Source organism: Halichoerus grypus, chromosome 6 (assembly GCF_964656455.1).
Source record: "Halichoerus grypus chromosome 6, mHalGry1.hap1.1, whole genome shotgun sequence".
In the NCBI taxonomy this organism is placed as follows: domain Eukaryota; kingdom Metazoa; phylum Chordata; class Mammalia; order Carnivora; family Phocidae; genus Halichoerus; species Halichoerus grypus.
In genome coordinates this window covers 126,903,304-126,918,837 of record NC_135717.1, presented here as the reverse complement: position 1 = coordinate 126,918,837, position 15,534 = coordinate 126,903,304, and the positions used below count along the sequence as shown (strand labels likewise).

Genomic DNA, 15,534 nt, shown 5'->3' with positions numbered 1-15,534 from the left:
TACAATATATCCCAATGTATTTAGTTAATAACTTATACTTCAAAGTTGCAAAATCAGCAAATCATAAACTATTTGCTGCTGTGTTCACATGACCTTTCTGGTCAGATGTTTAATAGTCACTGGTAAATACATTTAAAATAAGCACTGAGATAACTGCATGATCATATGGTGAGCATACCTGCTGCTTAAGAAGGCAAATTATAAGTAAAAATGTAAGCAAACAATTTTGTATTAATAATAAATACAGCTTCAAGCATTTAACATTATCAATATTTTAAAAATTTAAACAATAAATGCAACTATTTTATACAGAACTGTACCATTTATTATACACACAAGTTTATCAGTTCCCTTTGTTTACAAAGGCTGGTTATAGATAATATGGAATGTTACAGTACCATCTTGCATAAAATTTTAGTACAATTTTATACTTGAAAAAGGGTGCAAAAACACCAGCCTAATAAATCTGACTGAATGAAATATCTTTTCTTTCTTTTTAAAAAGTACATCGTTAACACATACACCACAAACTGTACATAAGCTCACTTTTAAATCACCAGTTGAAGATAAAGTAGCAGGTATGATGTAGTATTAACTCTCCATCAGCTTAACTTACTAAAGGCTTCCACTGCTACTCATTCAGGAGCCTTTGTTGACATGTAAGCTTGTAAAATGAATTATTGAACTCAGGTAAGTATAATTTAAAGGAGGCCAACACCAGCTGCCAAGAATTATTTGTAGTAAGAAATGTCCTTCTCATAGAAGACTCACTGAGGATCAAACATTCTTGAGATAGCTTTCTTCTTTAAAATTATTGTAGCTGGTCAAGATTCTCCATTTTGAACTTTGGATGCTGGTGGTTGCATGAAATCCTTAAAAGGAACTAGTGCCTCTTTAAGTGCAGAGCAGACTTCTGCAGATGAGCAGGTGATGCATTCTACTAAAGTTGGGTATAAAGCAATCACTTGTGCCCAGGTATTTCCATCAACTGTAATTAAAAAGTATAAAATCTCAAAAATGTGTGGGTTTAAATAGCAGAGATTATGCAATTAACATGAACAATCCTCTAAATACAAGGCAAAGAAAAATATCCCCAAATATGGAGATTCCACAAGCCTGTACCCTTTTTTTTTTTTAAATCTTTGGAAGATTTCCCACAATATTCAATAAGATATAAGGGAAAAACATATGGTCAGTGTGCAGAGCCATCAATACCAAGAAATTCGATAAAGTCCATTTTAAATGATAATTTAAATTTGTGAAGGCCTTGGAAGCTGACAAAGTAACCTGGAATTCAAACTTTTGTCATTTTCAGTATAAGTGCCAGACAATGTAGTATATATTTCAAGAACAATTAGAAAACAACTCAATTTCTTATGCAGTTGTATGCTAAAAATATAAATATTTAAATGATTTTCCCAGTAACATCCTTGATATTCATTTTAGTGTCAAGTGACCACACAGATCCATTCTTCTCTTATACTGCTTCCTAATTTGTAACGTATATCACTACATTTAAACTTCAGCGGGGAGTGACATGTCTGTGGTCCTCACCACTATCACCAACAACTAGTATAGTTGAATGCTATTTGGTGAATGGGCGAAAGTGTTATATCCCAATTAGTTTATAATTTCCTTATACTCTGAGATCACGTATTACATTTCTATTTTCCTAGAAGTACTGTGCATATTGCTGAGAGTACAATATGGAATACAACCAGCTGACAAATCTTTGTTAGACTGTATACGTATATGACACTTTGCGGAGTAAAATTCAGATCTCGGAGGCAGTACAGTAAAAACGAAAGAACACTGTATTATACCTAAGTAACTTTAATTCTGTTTTTCACTCCAATTTCTCTTTATCTCAACTTCCGTTGGAGAATAAAGGAATAAGTTTCTCAAACCAGTGTTCTTCAAGATACTTCTTATAAAAAAAATAATGTTCAGGTAAATTTGGCACATGTTATATGTATTATCTTCCTTTTTGGGGAGTCATAATTCACACGAATTTATTAAAAACCTGGAGTAAAAGAAGAGGTTTAACTTTATCTAATTCAGGGCTTCCAAAATTAATTTGGTTATAGAACTTTTTTATATTCAGTATCTACTGACATCACTCATCATCATTAATATTCATTGCTTAGTACTAATCTTGGGAAATGTTGACCTGTTCATGTAATCCTTACTTCACCCAAATAGGGGCTTCCTCAGAGTGGGAGTGGGGCTGATGGGTAATGGTGAGGGAGGGAATGTAAGGCCAGAGCTGTTTTTAATCTGTATGTATTAGGAAACCGTATCAAATTTCATTTGTAAAAAGAACTGTGCTGCTTGACAGAAAACAGTTTAAAAACCACCAGTCTAAGAAGTTCTAAACCGTCTGCTCCAGCTGTTGTCTGTGAAACTTTCCACTAATCATTTGACAAAAGACTGCACAGAGAGCATTCTAGAAAAATGGCAGAGTAGGAAGTACTAGGAATTTGTCTACCCACCTAGACAACAATTGCATTGGCAGAATCTGCAACTATTTTGGAACTCTGGAGTCTACTGAAGGCCTGCAACTTCCTGAGGTAGATTGGGACAGTATATTGTGATTAATTTTGGTCAATTTCAGGTCTTAGCACAGTAGCAGCTACCCATCCCTCACTCCTAGCCATGTGGTTGGGAGATGTGCACGTGTTCCTGGAGCAGCTAGCACACAGCTTACAGAAGGCCACGGTGGGCAAAAAGGACCCCATCCTTCAAATTTCAGGGATCTGTGCTCTGATAGATGCTTCTGATCACAGAGGTGCAGATAAAGAGGCTTCAACAACAACAAAAAAACAAATCCCTCAATTAAAAAATCTGCAAAGCATTTGAATACACATTTCTCCAAAGGAGATATACAAATGGCCAATTATGCACATGAAAAGATGCTCAACATCGCTAATCATGAGGGAAATGCAAATCAAAACAACAATATGACCCGCCTCCTACTCATTAAAATGGCCACTATCAACAAAAACAAAAAGGAAAAACAAAAAAAACCCAAGTATTCATGAAGATGTGGAGAAATTAGAATCTTATTCACTCATGGTGGGAATGTAAAATGGTACAGCCACAGTAGAAAATAATGTAGTGGTTCCTCAAAAAATTAAAAAAATAGAGGGGCGCCTGGGTGGCTCAGATGGTTAAGCATCTGCCTTCAGCTCAGGTCATGATCTTCAGGTCCTGGGATCGAGCCCCATGTTGGGCTCCCAGTTAAGCAGGCAGTATGCTTCCCCCTCTCCCTCTGCCTCTCCCCGTTTTTGCTCTCTCTGTCTCTGTCTCTCTCTCAAATGAATAAATAAAATCTCTAAAAATAAAAAAAAATTTTAATTTAAAAATTAAAAAAATAAAAAATAAAATTACCATATGATTCAGCAATTCTACTTCTGGGTATATTCTCAAAAGAATTGAAAGCAGGGTCTTGAAGAGATTTCTGTACACACATGTTCATAGCAGCATTATTCACAATAGCTAAAATGTGGAATCAACCCAAGTGTCTACCAATGGATGAATGGATAAGGAAAATATGAGATACACACACACACACACACACACACACACACACAGGAATATTACTCAGTCTTAAAAAGGAAATTCTCCAATATGCTATGATATGAACGAACCATGATGACATTATACTAAGTGAAAAAAGCCAGCCACAAAAGACAAATACTATATGCTTCAACTTATATGAGATACTCAGAGTAGTCAAAATCATAATGATAGAAAGTAGAATGGTGGTTGCCAGAAGCTGGGAGAAGTGGGGAATAGGAGTTATTGTTTAATAAGTGTAGAGTTCCAGTTACAAGATGAGAAGTTATGGAGATGGATGGTGCTGATGGCAGTACACTATTATGAATGTATTTAATACCACTGAACTGTACACTTAAAAATGGCTGATTATAAATTTTTATGTGTATTTTACTATTAAAAAAAAAGAGGTTACACAGATTGAAACCTACCTAGATTGCCCCAGATGGAGAGTCAACTGACAAAATTAATTCTTGGTTTATTACAGGAAAATACAAAAATACACTGTTTAAGATCACATCTTAAACTCAGGGGAAGTTACTCAAATTTCTTAAATTAAAATATTGTTTTAAAAACCCACTATATATCTTGGTGGGCACCTTGGACTACCTATCAAAAAGGAATGAAAAAGCTGTATGCAATTACATGGAAGAATCTCTCTATTATATGAAGTGGAAAAAAACAGAGTATTCAGAACAGCAGATATAATGCAGGTCTATTAAGTATATTCATTTATGTTTAAAATTGGGGGCACACTGGAGTATATATTTTGTATTTACATAATAAACTTATGGAACGATCTACAAACTAATAAAAATGGTTGCCTATGGTGAGTTAAGAACTAGACAGATCTAAAATAGGGTAAAGATGATCTTTAAACTTTTCCCTGTATGTCTTTTTATGTTTTTGAATATTTGAACCATGTATATGGTTACTACCTATCAAATTTTGAAGTAAAGATCAAATAAAACAATAAAAACAAAATGCCCCCAAATTAAAAATAAGTCCAACAAATGTCTTCTCTCCCTCTAGAAAGCCCTAAAACAAATGACAAATGTCCTAAACAAATGTTGGGTATACATTGGTTCCAAACCTTATACCTATCCTCCTGAATTAATTCTGGACTGGCTATGAGCAATCCAACATATTTCCACTGGAAAGGCCTGGCTTTTTCTAAGTTACCTCCTTTTTTTCCTGTTTCTTAATGAAGCTTATCATAGGTTTCTAATATGTTACAATATCATCATCATCATTTATGGTTACATTTAATTCAAATTTTCACTTCATATGTCCAGAGCCAGAATTCAAACTCTCTTAGACAATTTTTAACAATAAGTTAAATCATCTATCATTAACGCACTTCCCTATTCATGGCCCACTGGCTTTGTAAAAAAAAAAAAAAGAAAGAAGAAAAGAAAAGAAAAGGAAAGGAAAGAAAGGGTAAAAAAAGGTTACTGACAAATTCTGCTTAAATTCTTGACAGCTGTCTTAATCTCCTACAAAATAATGCAAGCACTATGCATCGAAATACACTGGTTATATTTAATACACCTATAGCAATAACATGGGAATTGGAGAATTTCCTGTTTAAGAATCCAATTCTATCCTATGATCTAATAAAGATTTTACTGGTCACTAGGAAGTTAATGCATGGTTTCCCTCTCTGAAAGATCAACCAGAACATTTTTTAAGAGAACTCAAATTTGAACTTGATGGGATGAAGTCAGAATATTGCTCCCACAATTTTCTTACAAATTCTACCCCCTCCTTTGGATTGAATAAATATAAATCTATTGCTCCTTAAGGTTTAGTATAATACTCACCCTTTCTAGGCCAAAGGTAAATTTTGAAAACAGAAAAATATGTATTTACTTTTATTATATAATAACTGCCAGGAACAAATATCCTAGGGCTCATTTATAAGGCATTTATTAGGAACCTCCTTCTTGGGTATTAAAAGTAATGCTGCTTAAAGTGCCAGTCTGCTAAGGTGCTTGGGCCAGAATATAAATCAACACACTCCTTCTTTAACAAAGGCTTGTTGTATAAAAAATGTCAACTGAACCACTGTGTTCAGTGACACAATTAACTCATATTCTGGTGCCAGCTCTTTAGCCTGTCCTCGAACAAACCACTTTGCATTGCAATGCAGAGGATTCAAAATAGAGCAAAACATGGCCCCAAAAGCCTCTCAAGAAGTTTACAAGTTAAAGGAACTGAGCCATGTATGTGTGTAACTGTAATACATATGGAGTGCTTTAAGATAAAGGTATACATAAAACAGCTATGAGTTCAATAAAAAGAGAAATCACTCACCATTAAGGATTAAAACCAAGGCTTAAAAGTGGAGTGCTATTTGAACTAGGTAGATGCTGGCAGGAGAATGAAATAAGCAAAAGGTTGGGAATACTTGGGTAGACTGAGAATTTTAGTTTGGTGGGAAAATAGGAAAAATGATGTCTAGTGGAAATAAACCATAAATCTAATGTGGTCTGACAACAGTACTCTTTGCATTTGGTAGGTAATGGTAAATGAAAATTTTTTGTTCTACAAAGATGGGAAAATGAATGATCAAAGCTGCACTTTTGGAAAAATCATTTCTGGCAATAACAAAAAATGGACAGAAGAGGAATGAGTTACAGAAAGGGGAAACAAATGAGGTAAAGCTATAAAATGATTCAAAGTTGTACAGTTTATATTTACACTGTAATTCAGTACACACGTAGGATGGAAGCCTACACCTACCCAAAATCTCAGTAATGTTCTACATTAAAAATATATGAACTATGAATTATCCATGCAACATCCTGAATTCAGACCAACTTAAAAAAAAAAAAAAAAGCCAAACTGTTATTTAACATAAAGAAGCTAAAACATTACAAATTAATTTTACTTAATTGACATCCTAATGGACTTGATTCTTTGCTGTCATAAGGACTGGAAAAAAGAAAGTCTAATAGCTATTATGTTCCTAAAATTTAGTTAACTTAATAATAATAATAGAGAAGTACATCAGAAATAGAACATAAATGCTATGAGTTTAGAATAACTGAGTTTCTAAGCACTTACCATTCTCAGGCTGAGTTTTCTTAAGTGAATCAATGAGAGTACTGACTGCTTTTAAAACAAATATGATTTCTGTTACTTGTTGCCTAAAAAAGAGATGGGAAATTATTTCCATCAGGATTTTAAGATATGCCATGTGTGTTTTTTACTAGGTTTATACAAGTAGATGTACTTTGGAAAAATACTGGACACAATACAATGCAAAGTTAATGTTAGTTTTAAATTCTTAAAAAGAAAAATTATTTTATTAATATGTACTTCAGTGTACAAATAAGATTTAGAGTTATTCTTATCATAAGTTATCAATTTCAAAACGGGGGGCATCTATTCAGGCAAATCCAAATTTATTTGTAAGATATTTAACATAACTATTTAAATTTAAGACATTTTATACATGCTTTTAAAGCTTCTCTACAAAAGTGGGTGTTTTTTTCCTTTTTAACTAGTTAGTGCTAAAAAGGATTTACCAAAATTTAAATGGAAATAAAGACTACTACTACCTCCTGGCATATACTTTATCATGCTGTTAGAAGGACATTTAAAATTACAATAGTACAGGGATGCCTGGGTGGCACAGTTGGTTAAGCGTCCAACACTTGGTTTCGGCCTCATTGTGCTCTCAGGGTTATGATTTCAGGGTCATGAGGTCATGATCCAACACTTGGTTTTGGCCTCATTGTGATCTCAGGGTTATGATTTCAGGGTCATGAGGTCATGATCTCAGGGTCATGAGGTCAAGCTCACGTTGGGCTCTGAGCTCAGCGCAGAGTCTGCTTGACTCTCTCTCTCCCTCTCCCCCCCACCCTTGTACTCTCTCTCTCTCAAATAAATAATCTTTTAAAAAAAATTTACAATAGTGCTGGGGTGGGAAAAAAAATTACAATAGTACTTATTTAACTTTCTAATACAACAAAAGAAACATGCTCAAAATTAATCCTAAGGCAGTACTATTTGGAGACATTAGCAATGAAGAATGAACTTGGGAGTAAAGGACCAACAAGAGTAGCTTGATTCCCTTCTTTCTCCCTACATAGTCTCCTCAGTCCTGATAAGAATCTGTGTTTTCACTCTACAAAAAAGATTTTTCTTTTTTTTCTTTTTTTTTTTAAGATTTTATTTCTTTATTTGACAGAGAGAGAGACAGCGAGAGCAGGAACACAAGCAGGGGGAGTGGGAGAGGGAGAAGCAGGCTTCCTGCAGAGCTGGGAGCCCGATGCGGGGCTCGATCCCAGGACCCTGGGATCATGACCTGAGCCAAAGGCAGACGCTTAACGACTGAGCCACCCGGCACCCCCAAAAAAGACTTTTCTAATATTACGACAGAGTATATTTCAAGTCTCCCTTTTTAAGCATAGAAGAATGTTATTGTGTTGTGATGTAGTTTAGAAAATAATGTAATGATACTGAGTCAAACACAGGATGATACGATATAACACTTTATAGGACAACTATAAATAAGACTCAATTTGGGGCGCCTGGGTGGCTCAGTCGTTAAGCGTCTGCCTTCGGCTCAGGTCATGATCCCAGCGTCCTGGGATCGAGCCCCGCATCGGGCTCCCCGCTCCGCGGGAAGCCTGCTTCTCCCTCTCCCACTCCCCGTGCTTGTGTTCCCTCTCTCGCTGTGTCTCTCTCTGCCAAATAAATAAATAAAAAATCTAAAAAAAAAAAAAAAAAAAAAAAGACTCAATTTAAAAGCAATAAACACTAAAAACATAAACAAGGAAAAATTGCTTTCTGAAATCAAATAATGTTATAATCTAATAAATAAAAATATTCCAAGCAAAACAACTTTATTACTGCTTTTCCGAGTATACTTCAGAGATAATTCTGATAAATCAATTTTCAATTATGCCCATAACCAAATTACCAACACCTGTCTTTGGAACTTTCGCATATAAATCTGAATAGGAGGAGGTATAATTTATGTTTTAGAAATTCAAAATACAGCTGGACCCCCAAAATAGAAATATAAATGACTAATAAGCATTGATAATTAAAAAAAATAACAACAGCAAACTACTATGTAACTATTTTTCATTCATCAAATTTTAAAAGATAAAATAAATCATAATGTAAATTGGTAGAAATCTCTGGTAGGGAATTTGTAATACATATCAAAAGCTTTTAAAATGTCTTTGTATTCTGACAAGTCAATTCTCACTCCAAAATTTTATTATGTAAATAAGAATGTACACAAAGATTAGGGCTGGTGATTTACCTCTCCAATACTACCTTATATGAGATGGAACCCATAATGATTTTCGTAACTCTTTCCTGACTTTGACAACTTTGTCTTCCAACATTATTTTGTTTCATTTGTTTTGCCTTAAACTCTAATTCCCACATTAAAAAATAGATTGGTGACATAACCCTAAGTTATGATTGCATTTTTTGATGAATTCTGATTTCTACCCCAACTTTGATTAGTCTTAGCTTAGCAGAAAGGCCTAGAGTCCATTCTACGACACAGCTTGACTAAATGGTAAGCAAATTAGTTTAGGAACAAGGGCTTAATTAAGCAAATCAGATGAAAAGAAGATCTAAGACATCACTAGCTGACTTATAGAGAAATCTAAAAATAACTGTAAAACAACCTAGGAAGTTCCTAGAGTATGATTGATCTATTATTGTCTCTCTAGAGAGATTCATACTCATGTGCTCATACGGATCCACAAGTCCTTATCCAGAAATCCTTAAGACGATATATTTTAGAATTCAAAATTTTCTTTTAAATCCAAAAAGGAAATTTGGTACATATATATTACTTACCCTCCATAAGGAGTCTGAAAGAGCACCCATAATAAAATACACTAATATATCTGCAGCAAAACTTATGAATATTTACACTGTATAAAATGAATAAAATTATAAACAGCTTCAGGTTACGTTCAAATCACTTATAAAAACAACTTGATGCTTAGAGCTTTTTTATTATTAGTAACTATGGTAACATATTTCCTTCATCTATAAAATAAAATTTATACCTTGGAAGAGGGCATTTACCACTTAATCTTTCATCCTCTATATAACGATGAAGCACATCTTGAGATCTCTTTAAAAGCACTGAGAGTGCCATTCGTGAGATGTAGCCTTCTTGAGGTGTTGTGACTTTGTTACTGAAGGAAAACTGGAGCAATGTTTCAAAACACATTTTAGAAAATTCCTCTCTCAAACGAATATCAATCTCTGCTTCTGTAAAATTAAAAATTTTTAATGGTTAACGAAAGGTTAAATTAATAACCTTAATGATAACGACTCTTAGCCAACTAGAAATGGAAGGAAATTCAATTGATGAAAGGCATCTATGAAAAACTTACAGCTAACAGCAGATATATAGCAATTTTCCCCCTTGCAAGATCAAAAACAAGGCAAGACTGTCCACTGTCATCACTTCTACATAATATTTCTCTTATCTTTGTCTTTTTATACCCTTTGACAGCACTATAAAATACTTCTCAATAGTTTTCCACAAGGTCATACTTGGCGATACTCTTTCTTCCTTCTTCCTCCCTCCCTCCCTTTCTTCCTTCTTCTTGGCAACATCTTTCCCAGAGCCAGATCTCTGCTCTAGTGTGGACTAGCTGCTCTCCAGACCTGCTGTCCAGCTATATCCTCGAACTAGTCTTTGCCACACCCTCAGAATTGTTTTTATTCTCTCTTGTTTTCTACCCCACTTCCTAGATCCATGCCTTCTGTTTCTTTGGTTTACTCCTTTGTTTTCATGGAGCACATTCTGAAGTACCTGAGAAAGACTGACTAGGAAGTAAAATTTTTCAGAACTTGCACTTCCGAAAATGTCATTACTTTTCTGTGGTACTCAAAGAGTAGTACCTAGCAGCATCAGCATCACCAGAGAACTCGTTAGAAATGCAAATTCTCATATCCCACCCCAGACCTATTGAATCAGAAGCTCAGAGAATACAGCCCAGCAACAGCTTGCCCTTGCAGCTGATTATAATGCATGCTGACATTTGAGAATTACCATCTATGCTTATACTCTGACAACGATGGGCCTACGTATGGAAACTCCATGTTAAAAATCCTTTCCAATTATAACTCTGAAACCACTGCATCAATGTCTGTTAGCATCCAATGCTGCTACTGAGAAGTCCAGTATCATCTTGACAAAATTCTTTTGTGTTGGCCTTTTTTCTCTTCTTTCTGAAATCTTGTAAAATCTTCTCTTTAGCCCAAGTACTCTGAAATTTCATGACAACATGAAATTTGTGGATCTTTTTTCTTTCACTCTTCTGGTTACTGAGTGACCATTTTTAATCTGGAGACTGATTTCTTTGGTTTATGTCTTTGATAATTTCCTTTTAGCTTTGCTCTATATTTTCTCCTTCTGGAAGACCCACTGTCAGATGTTAGACCTCTTCAATTCATTTTCTTTCTTTCTTGTCATAGTGCTCACTTTTTTGTCTTTCTCTGCTTTTGGGTTATTTCCTTATATTTTCTTGCAACCCTTCACTGGACTTGTTATTTCAGTGATCACATTTTTAGTTTCTATGAACTCTTTCTTGTAATGATTGCTCTTTCTTAATAGCATTTTCTGTTTCATGGATGTAAAATCTTTTAACTCTTTGAAGATCCTAATTATAATTGTGCTTTTGGGGACAGAATGTTTCTGTGGCCCTGAATTTACCTTTCCTCTGAGTTTCTTTTACTCCCTCTTCATTTGTTTTGGTTTTTCTCTTTTGTGTTGGAAGATTTTCTCTGAAAGCTTTGGCTATCAGGTCATACTTAAGAGTGATGGACCAAAAATGATGACTGGAACCTAAGTCTTTATAGGTTGGTCCAGTTTAGCACGGACCAACTCTACATATACGTTTAAAAAAGCCCTCCAAGTTCAAACTGAGAAGTTTGTGTCCTATAGCAAAGAAGGTCCATGTACCTTCCTTATCTTGGTATATTTAGTACTATAAATGGCAAGAGGTATCATCAGAAACTGCTTGAAAAAGTATACATGGCAATTCAGTAGTTCTTACTTAGCTTAAAATATTTACATCTGATTATAAATATTGTTCGTAAATTCCTTTTTATAAAAATGTATCTAGAAATTTTTATATACTCTTAATAATAAAAAGCTGACTGCATTAACATAAGTAGGTTTTAATTTTTTTTTCTGAGATTTTTATTTCGTTATATCTGCACTTTATCAGATCACTTTTATCACTTTATCACTGGGCTGAGAAAAGAACTACTGTAGTTTGTGAAGTAAGCAATATGAGAGACATCTAGTGGCCAAACTGTACACATTTAAATGCTTTTTAAAGTGTTTAGCACAGTTCCGCAGAAGTTAGTCATGGCTCTGGTAAATTCTGGGGATTAAGGATATGCATGGCACAAATTTATACTTTTTTAATCATCTCAGAGAAAAATCACGTTATGACACCACAATTATATTTAACAATTGAGCACAGGTTTAGAAAAAGAGAAATAATAGCAAAAAGCAATTTAAGTACTATCTCCCAATAAAGTAGCATGATAAAATGAAAAGAAGCATGGAGTTCTTTTTAAGGATGAATTTGGCTTCCAGCGTTTAGATTATGGATAATTTTTCCAACCTTTCTCAACCCATTTCCCCTCTGCAATATGGTGGAAACTATCCTCATAGAAATACTGTGAGGAAAGAGGTAACATTCTAGCAGAATACCCTGCACATAGTAAGAATTTACTAAATTTAGTTCCATTAACAAATGTTAAGGCATCTATTTGTTTTAACTGACTAACTGTAATTTATAATTCTGAGTGACTGATACTAATATCTTCATTTCACAGATGATAAAACTGAGACTCAAAGAAGTTAGCCAACTGCTAGGTGGCAGAATATACACTCATTACTTCCCAATAATCCATGACTTCACAAAACTGTTAACTTGTGTCAGCCAACAGTGACTTAGGCAGATTTCCTAAGTGCTCTGCAATTTAATTCATAACACATAATTCACAGACTATTCACCACATTTTCCCCTCATAAAACTTAATGTTCTATTACATTCTTAAAATTTACCCTACTATTCTCCAGTTTACATTTTACCACAATCACAGGACTAAACATTTCTACAATCAGCTTCTTCCAAAGTACTTCAATACTTACTAACATTTTTAATAAATCATTAAAATAACATACCTGTAAATGAAGATGACTGAGAATGTATTGAGCCCTTATTAAGCATAGTCATTATCTGACCGACAAATTCCTTAGGAATAAAATTGGCATAAGGTAGTATCTCAGTGCTGATAAGCTGAACTACCTAAAACAAAAGAGGCAAACTCAAATGCATTTTTTTTCTTGAAAAAGACCAATCAAATGACAATTTCTACAGTAAAATCTAAATTTTATTTTAAAAGAAAATTGATTAAAGAATCTTCCTTAATTAAGTACATAAATATTTTAATGTTAACATACAGGATGAGTAGATGAGTAGCCTACTTCCTTCATCTGTCTTAGTAATAATAACAATAAATTTATTTTATTTTTTTATAGTCAATTACAAAACAGTCAATCCTATAAACTGTTTACTATGCAGCCATTTTAATATATGTTGATCTCATATGAAATGTATCCATGTTAGAATAAAATATCCGAAACAGAATTAAGAATAAAAGTTAAATCACCTTTTTAGAACTGTAAACAAGCCAAAAGAGAAAGTAAAGTCATATTCATTTTTGCTAAATAGCTCATTTCTAACATATAATGTGTTATTTTGCCCTTTGAAGAAAAAGAAGAAAAACACTAATGGACAAAAGGCAATATTTTATATGTACATGATGCATATACTTTTCATGTACACTTCAAAGTAGTTTACTTATTTACTTAAAAGATCTTTTATCCCACTTAAAGGAAAATCATCAAAACACCTTCCCCAACAAAAAACCCATAACCAAAAAACGACTTCTTTAAACTCCATTTACAATTAAAAAAATATATTCTTTAAAAAACACCCATTATGTGCCTCCAGAGTTCTGGAGGCTCTATCTACTTCTGGTTAAAAACAGAAATCTAGGGGTGCCTGGCTGGCTCAGTCGGAAGACTGTGTGACACTTGATCTCAGGGTCATGAGCTCAAGCCCCATGTTGGGCATAGAGCCTACTTAAAAAAAATTCTAAACAACTTATAATTTTGAACCACAACACCTGGTTTGCCAAACTATAGAGCAAACTCTCAAATACATGTTCAATAACCAATAGATTTTACTGAATCAACTGCTTTCTTAAATTATTAAATGGACACAACTGAGTATTTAGACTAAAAGCTAACAAAATAAGGAAATCATGTCAGTTCTTTCAAAACTAACCTTTAATCTTTGTGAGAGTTTTACTGCTTTTAGGTTCAATCTTAAACCTATCACTTTACTTCTTCTCTTAGCAATTTTATAGTTTCAACATTTCTACTATTTGGTTTGCACAAATGGTTATGGGAAAATGTTTTAAATAGCTTCCTCACCTCAACATCAATACTTTCATTTCTTTGAAATTCTTGAATAGAGAGATTATCTGGAGGTATGCTAAAAAAATAAACAAAACACTTGATTTTTAAAAGGTAAAATGTTCCCTGAAAATAAACAGTATTCAAATGACAAAAAGTATTTTCTCAACCAGGTTAAACATTACCATTTATTTAAAAGAACAGTTATTTTTAATTAAAGTTATCAGTGTGACTAAACTAATTACAAACATGAACTTCTGGCTACAAAAATGCTCGGTCCAATCTGAACTAAATAAAATCTGTAAAACTAAACTCCTTTCAGTACTAATGAACGAAAAAACAATAAAAAGTGAGGATATTACTATCATCTGCAGTAACAACAAAAATTACCATTGTGATGATACCTGAATTCACTTATATTGCCAGAGACTTAAGAGTGTCTTGGTCATCTGCTGAACTATTCATTCAGAGACTGCCCATTAATCACTGCCCATAATAATCAATTATTATAATAATTTATAATAAACACAATATATTAAAGATCTTTACAATAAAAAAGAGAACATCTAAAAAAAAAAAAAAGCAGAAAATTGTTCCAGCAAGATCAGTGGAAATCAACATTCTGAGAACCAAGGCAAATTCTAAACCATGTGACTCTTAATAAGAATGAACAGTAAAATGGTATTAAACTTATGAAACAGTGAAATATTAACTACTTATAAACAGCTGAGAATCAGATGTTAATGATTATTACAATAATAATAACAGCTAAAATTACAGAGCCAGCCAATGTACTAAGAGCTTTATTTGTATTACCTCCTATGATTGCACAGTAACCACATGTAGTATTTTTCCTCATGTAATTGACAGAAGAGGAAACTGAGGCTTCAAATGCTAGTAATATGACCAAGAATGTACTGTAAGCAAATGACAAGGTCAGAATTTGACCCTACACTTCTCCGATATTTGTTTTTTTTTTTTTTTAAAGATTTTATTTATTTATTTGACAGAGAGAGACACAGCGAGAGAGAGAGCACAAGCAGGGGGAGTGGGAGAGGGAGAAGCAGGCTTCCCGCCGAGCAGGGAGCCCGATGCGGGGCTCGATCCCAGGACCCCGGGATCATGACCTGAGCTGAAGGCAGACGCTTAACGACTGAGCCACCCAGGCGCCCCACTTCTCCGATATTTGAGCTTAAATCCTTCTCTTTCATGTTGTAAATGTAAAAATAGTGTTATCATATTTAGGATTAGAGTTACAGTGTACACTTTTATATCTAGGGCTATTTTTGCCTTATTTGGTATTATTTGGTCAAATACACACACACACACACACACACACACACACACACACACACGCGCGCGCGCGCGCATGCGTGCATTCTAGTATGGGTACCAGATCTTTTTTGTTTGACTTAGATATTTCCATCCAACAAATATTTACTGAGTACCAAATACTCTGTATCAGGCACTATACAAGA

At 34.0% G+C, this 15,534-nt stretch overlaps 1 protein-coding gene across 4 annotated transcripts in view; it reads right to left on the bottom strand.

Moving 5' to 3' along the window:
- MON2 (MON2 regulator of endosome-to-Golgi trafficking) overlaps positions 1–15,534 on the bottom strand; it is a 102,637-nt gene continuing 87,103 nt past the window's right edge. For all 4 annotated transcript variants that reach the window (XM_036122872.2, XM_078076210.1, XM_078076211.1 and 1 more), the window contains 5 exons: positions 14,075–14,135; positions 12,758–12,881; positions 9,609–9,816; positions 6,628–6,710; positions 1–988 (listed from right to left, as the gene is read on the bottom strand). In XM_036122872.2, coding sequence (XP_035978765.1) covers positions 825–988; positions 6,628–6,710; positions 9,609–9,816; positions 12,758–12,881; positions 14,075–14,135 — 640 coding nt within the window. In that variant the 3' untranslated portion in view covers positions 1–824. The remainder of the gene's footprint in view (positions 989–6,627; positions 6,711–9,608; positions 9,817–12,757; positions 12,882–14,074; positions 14,136–15,534) is intronic.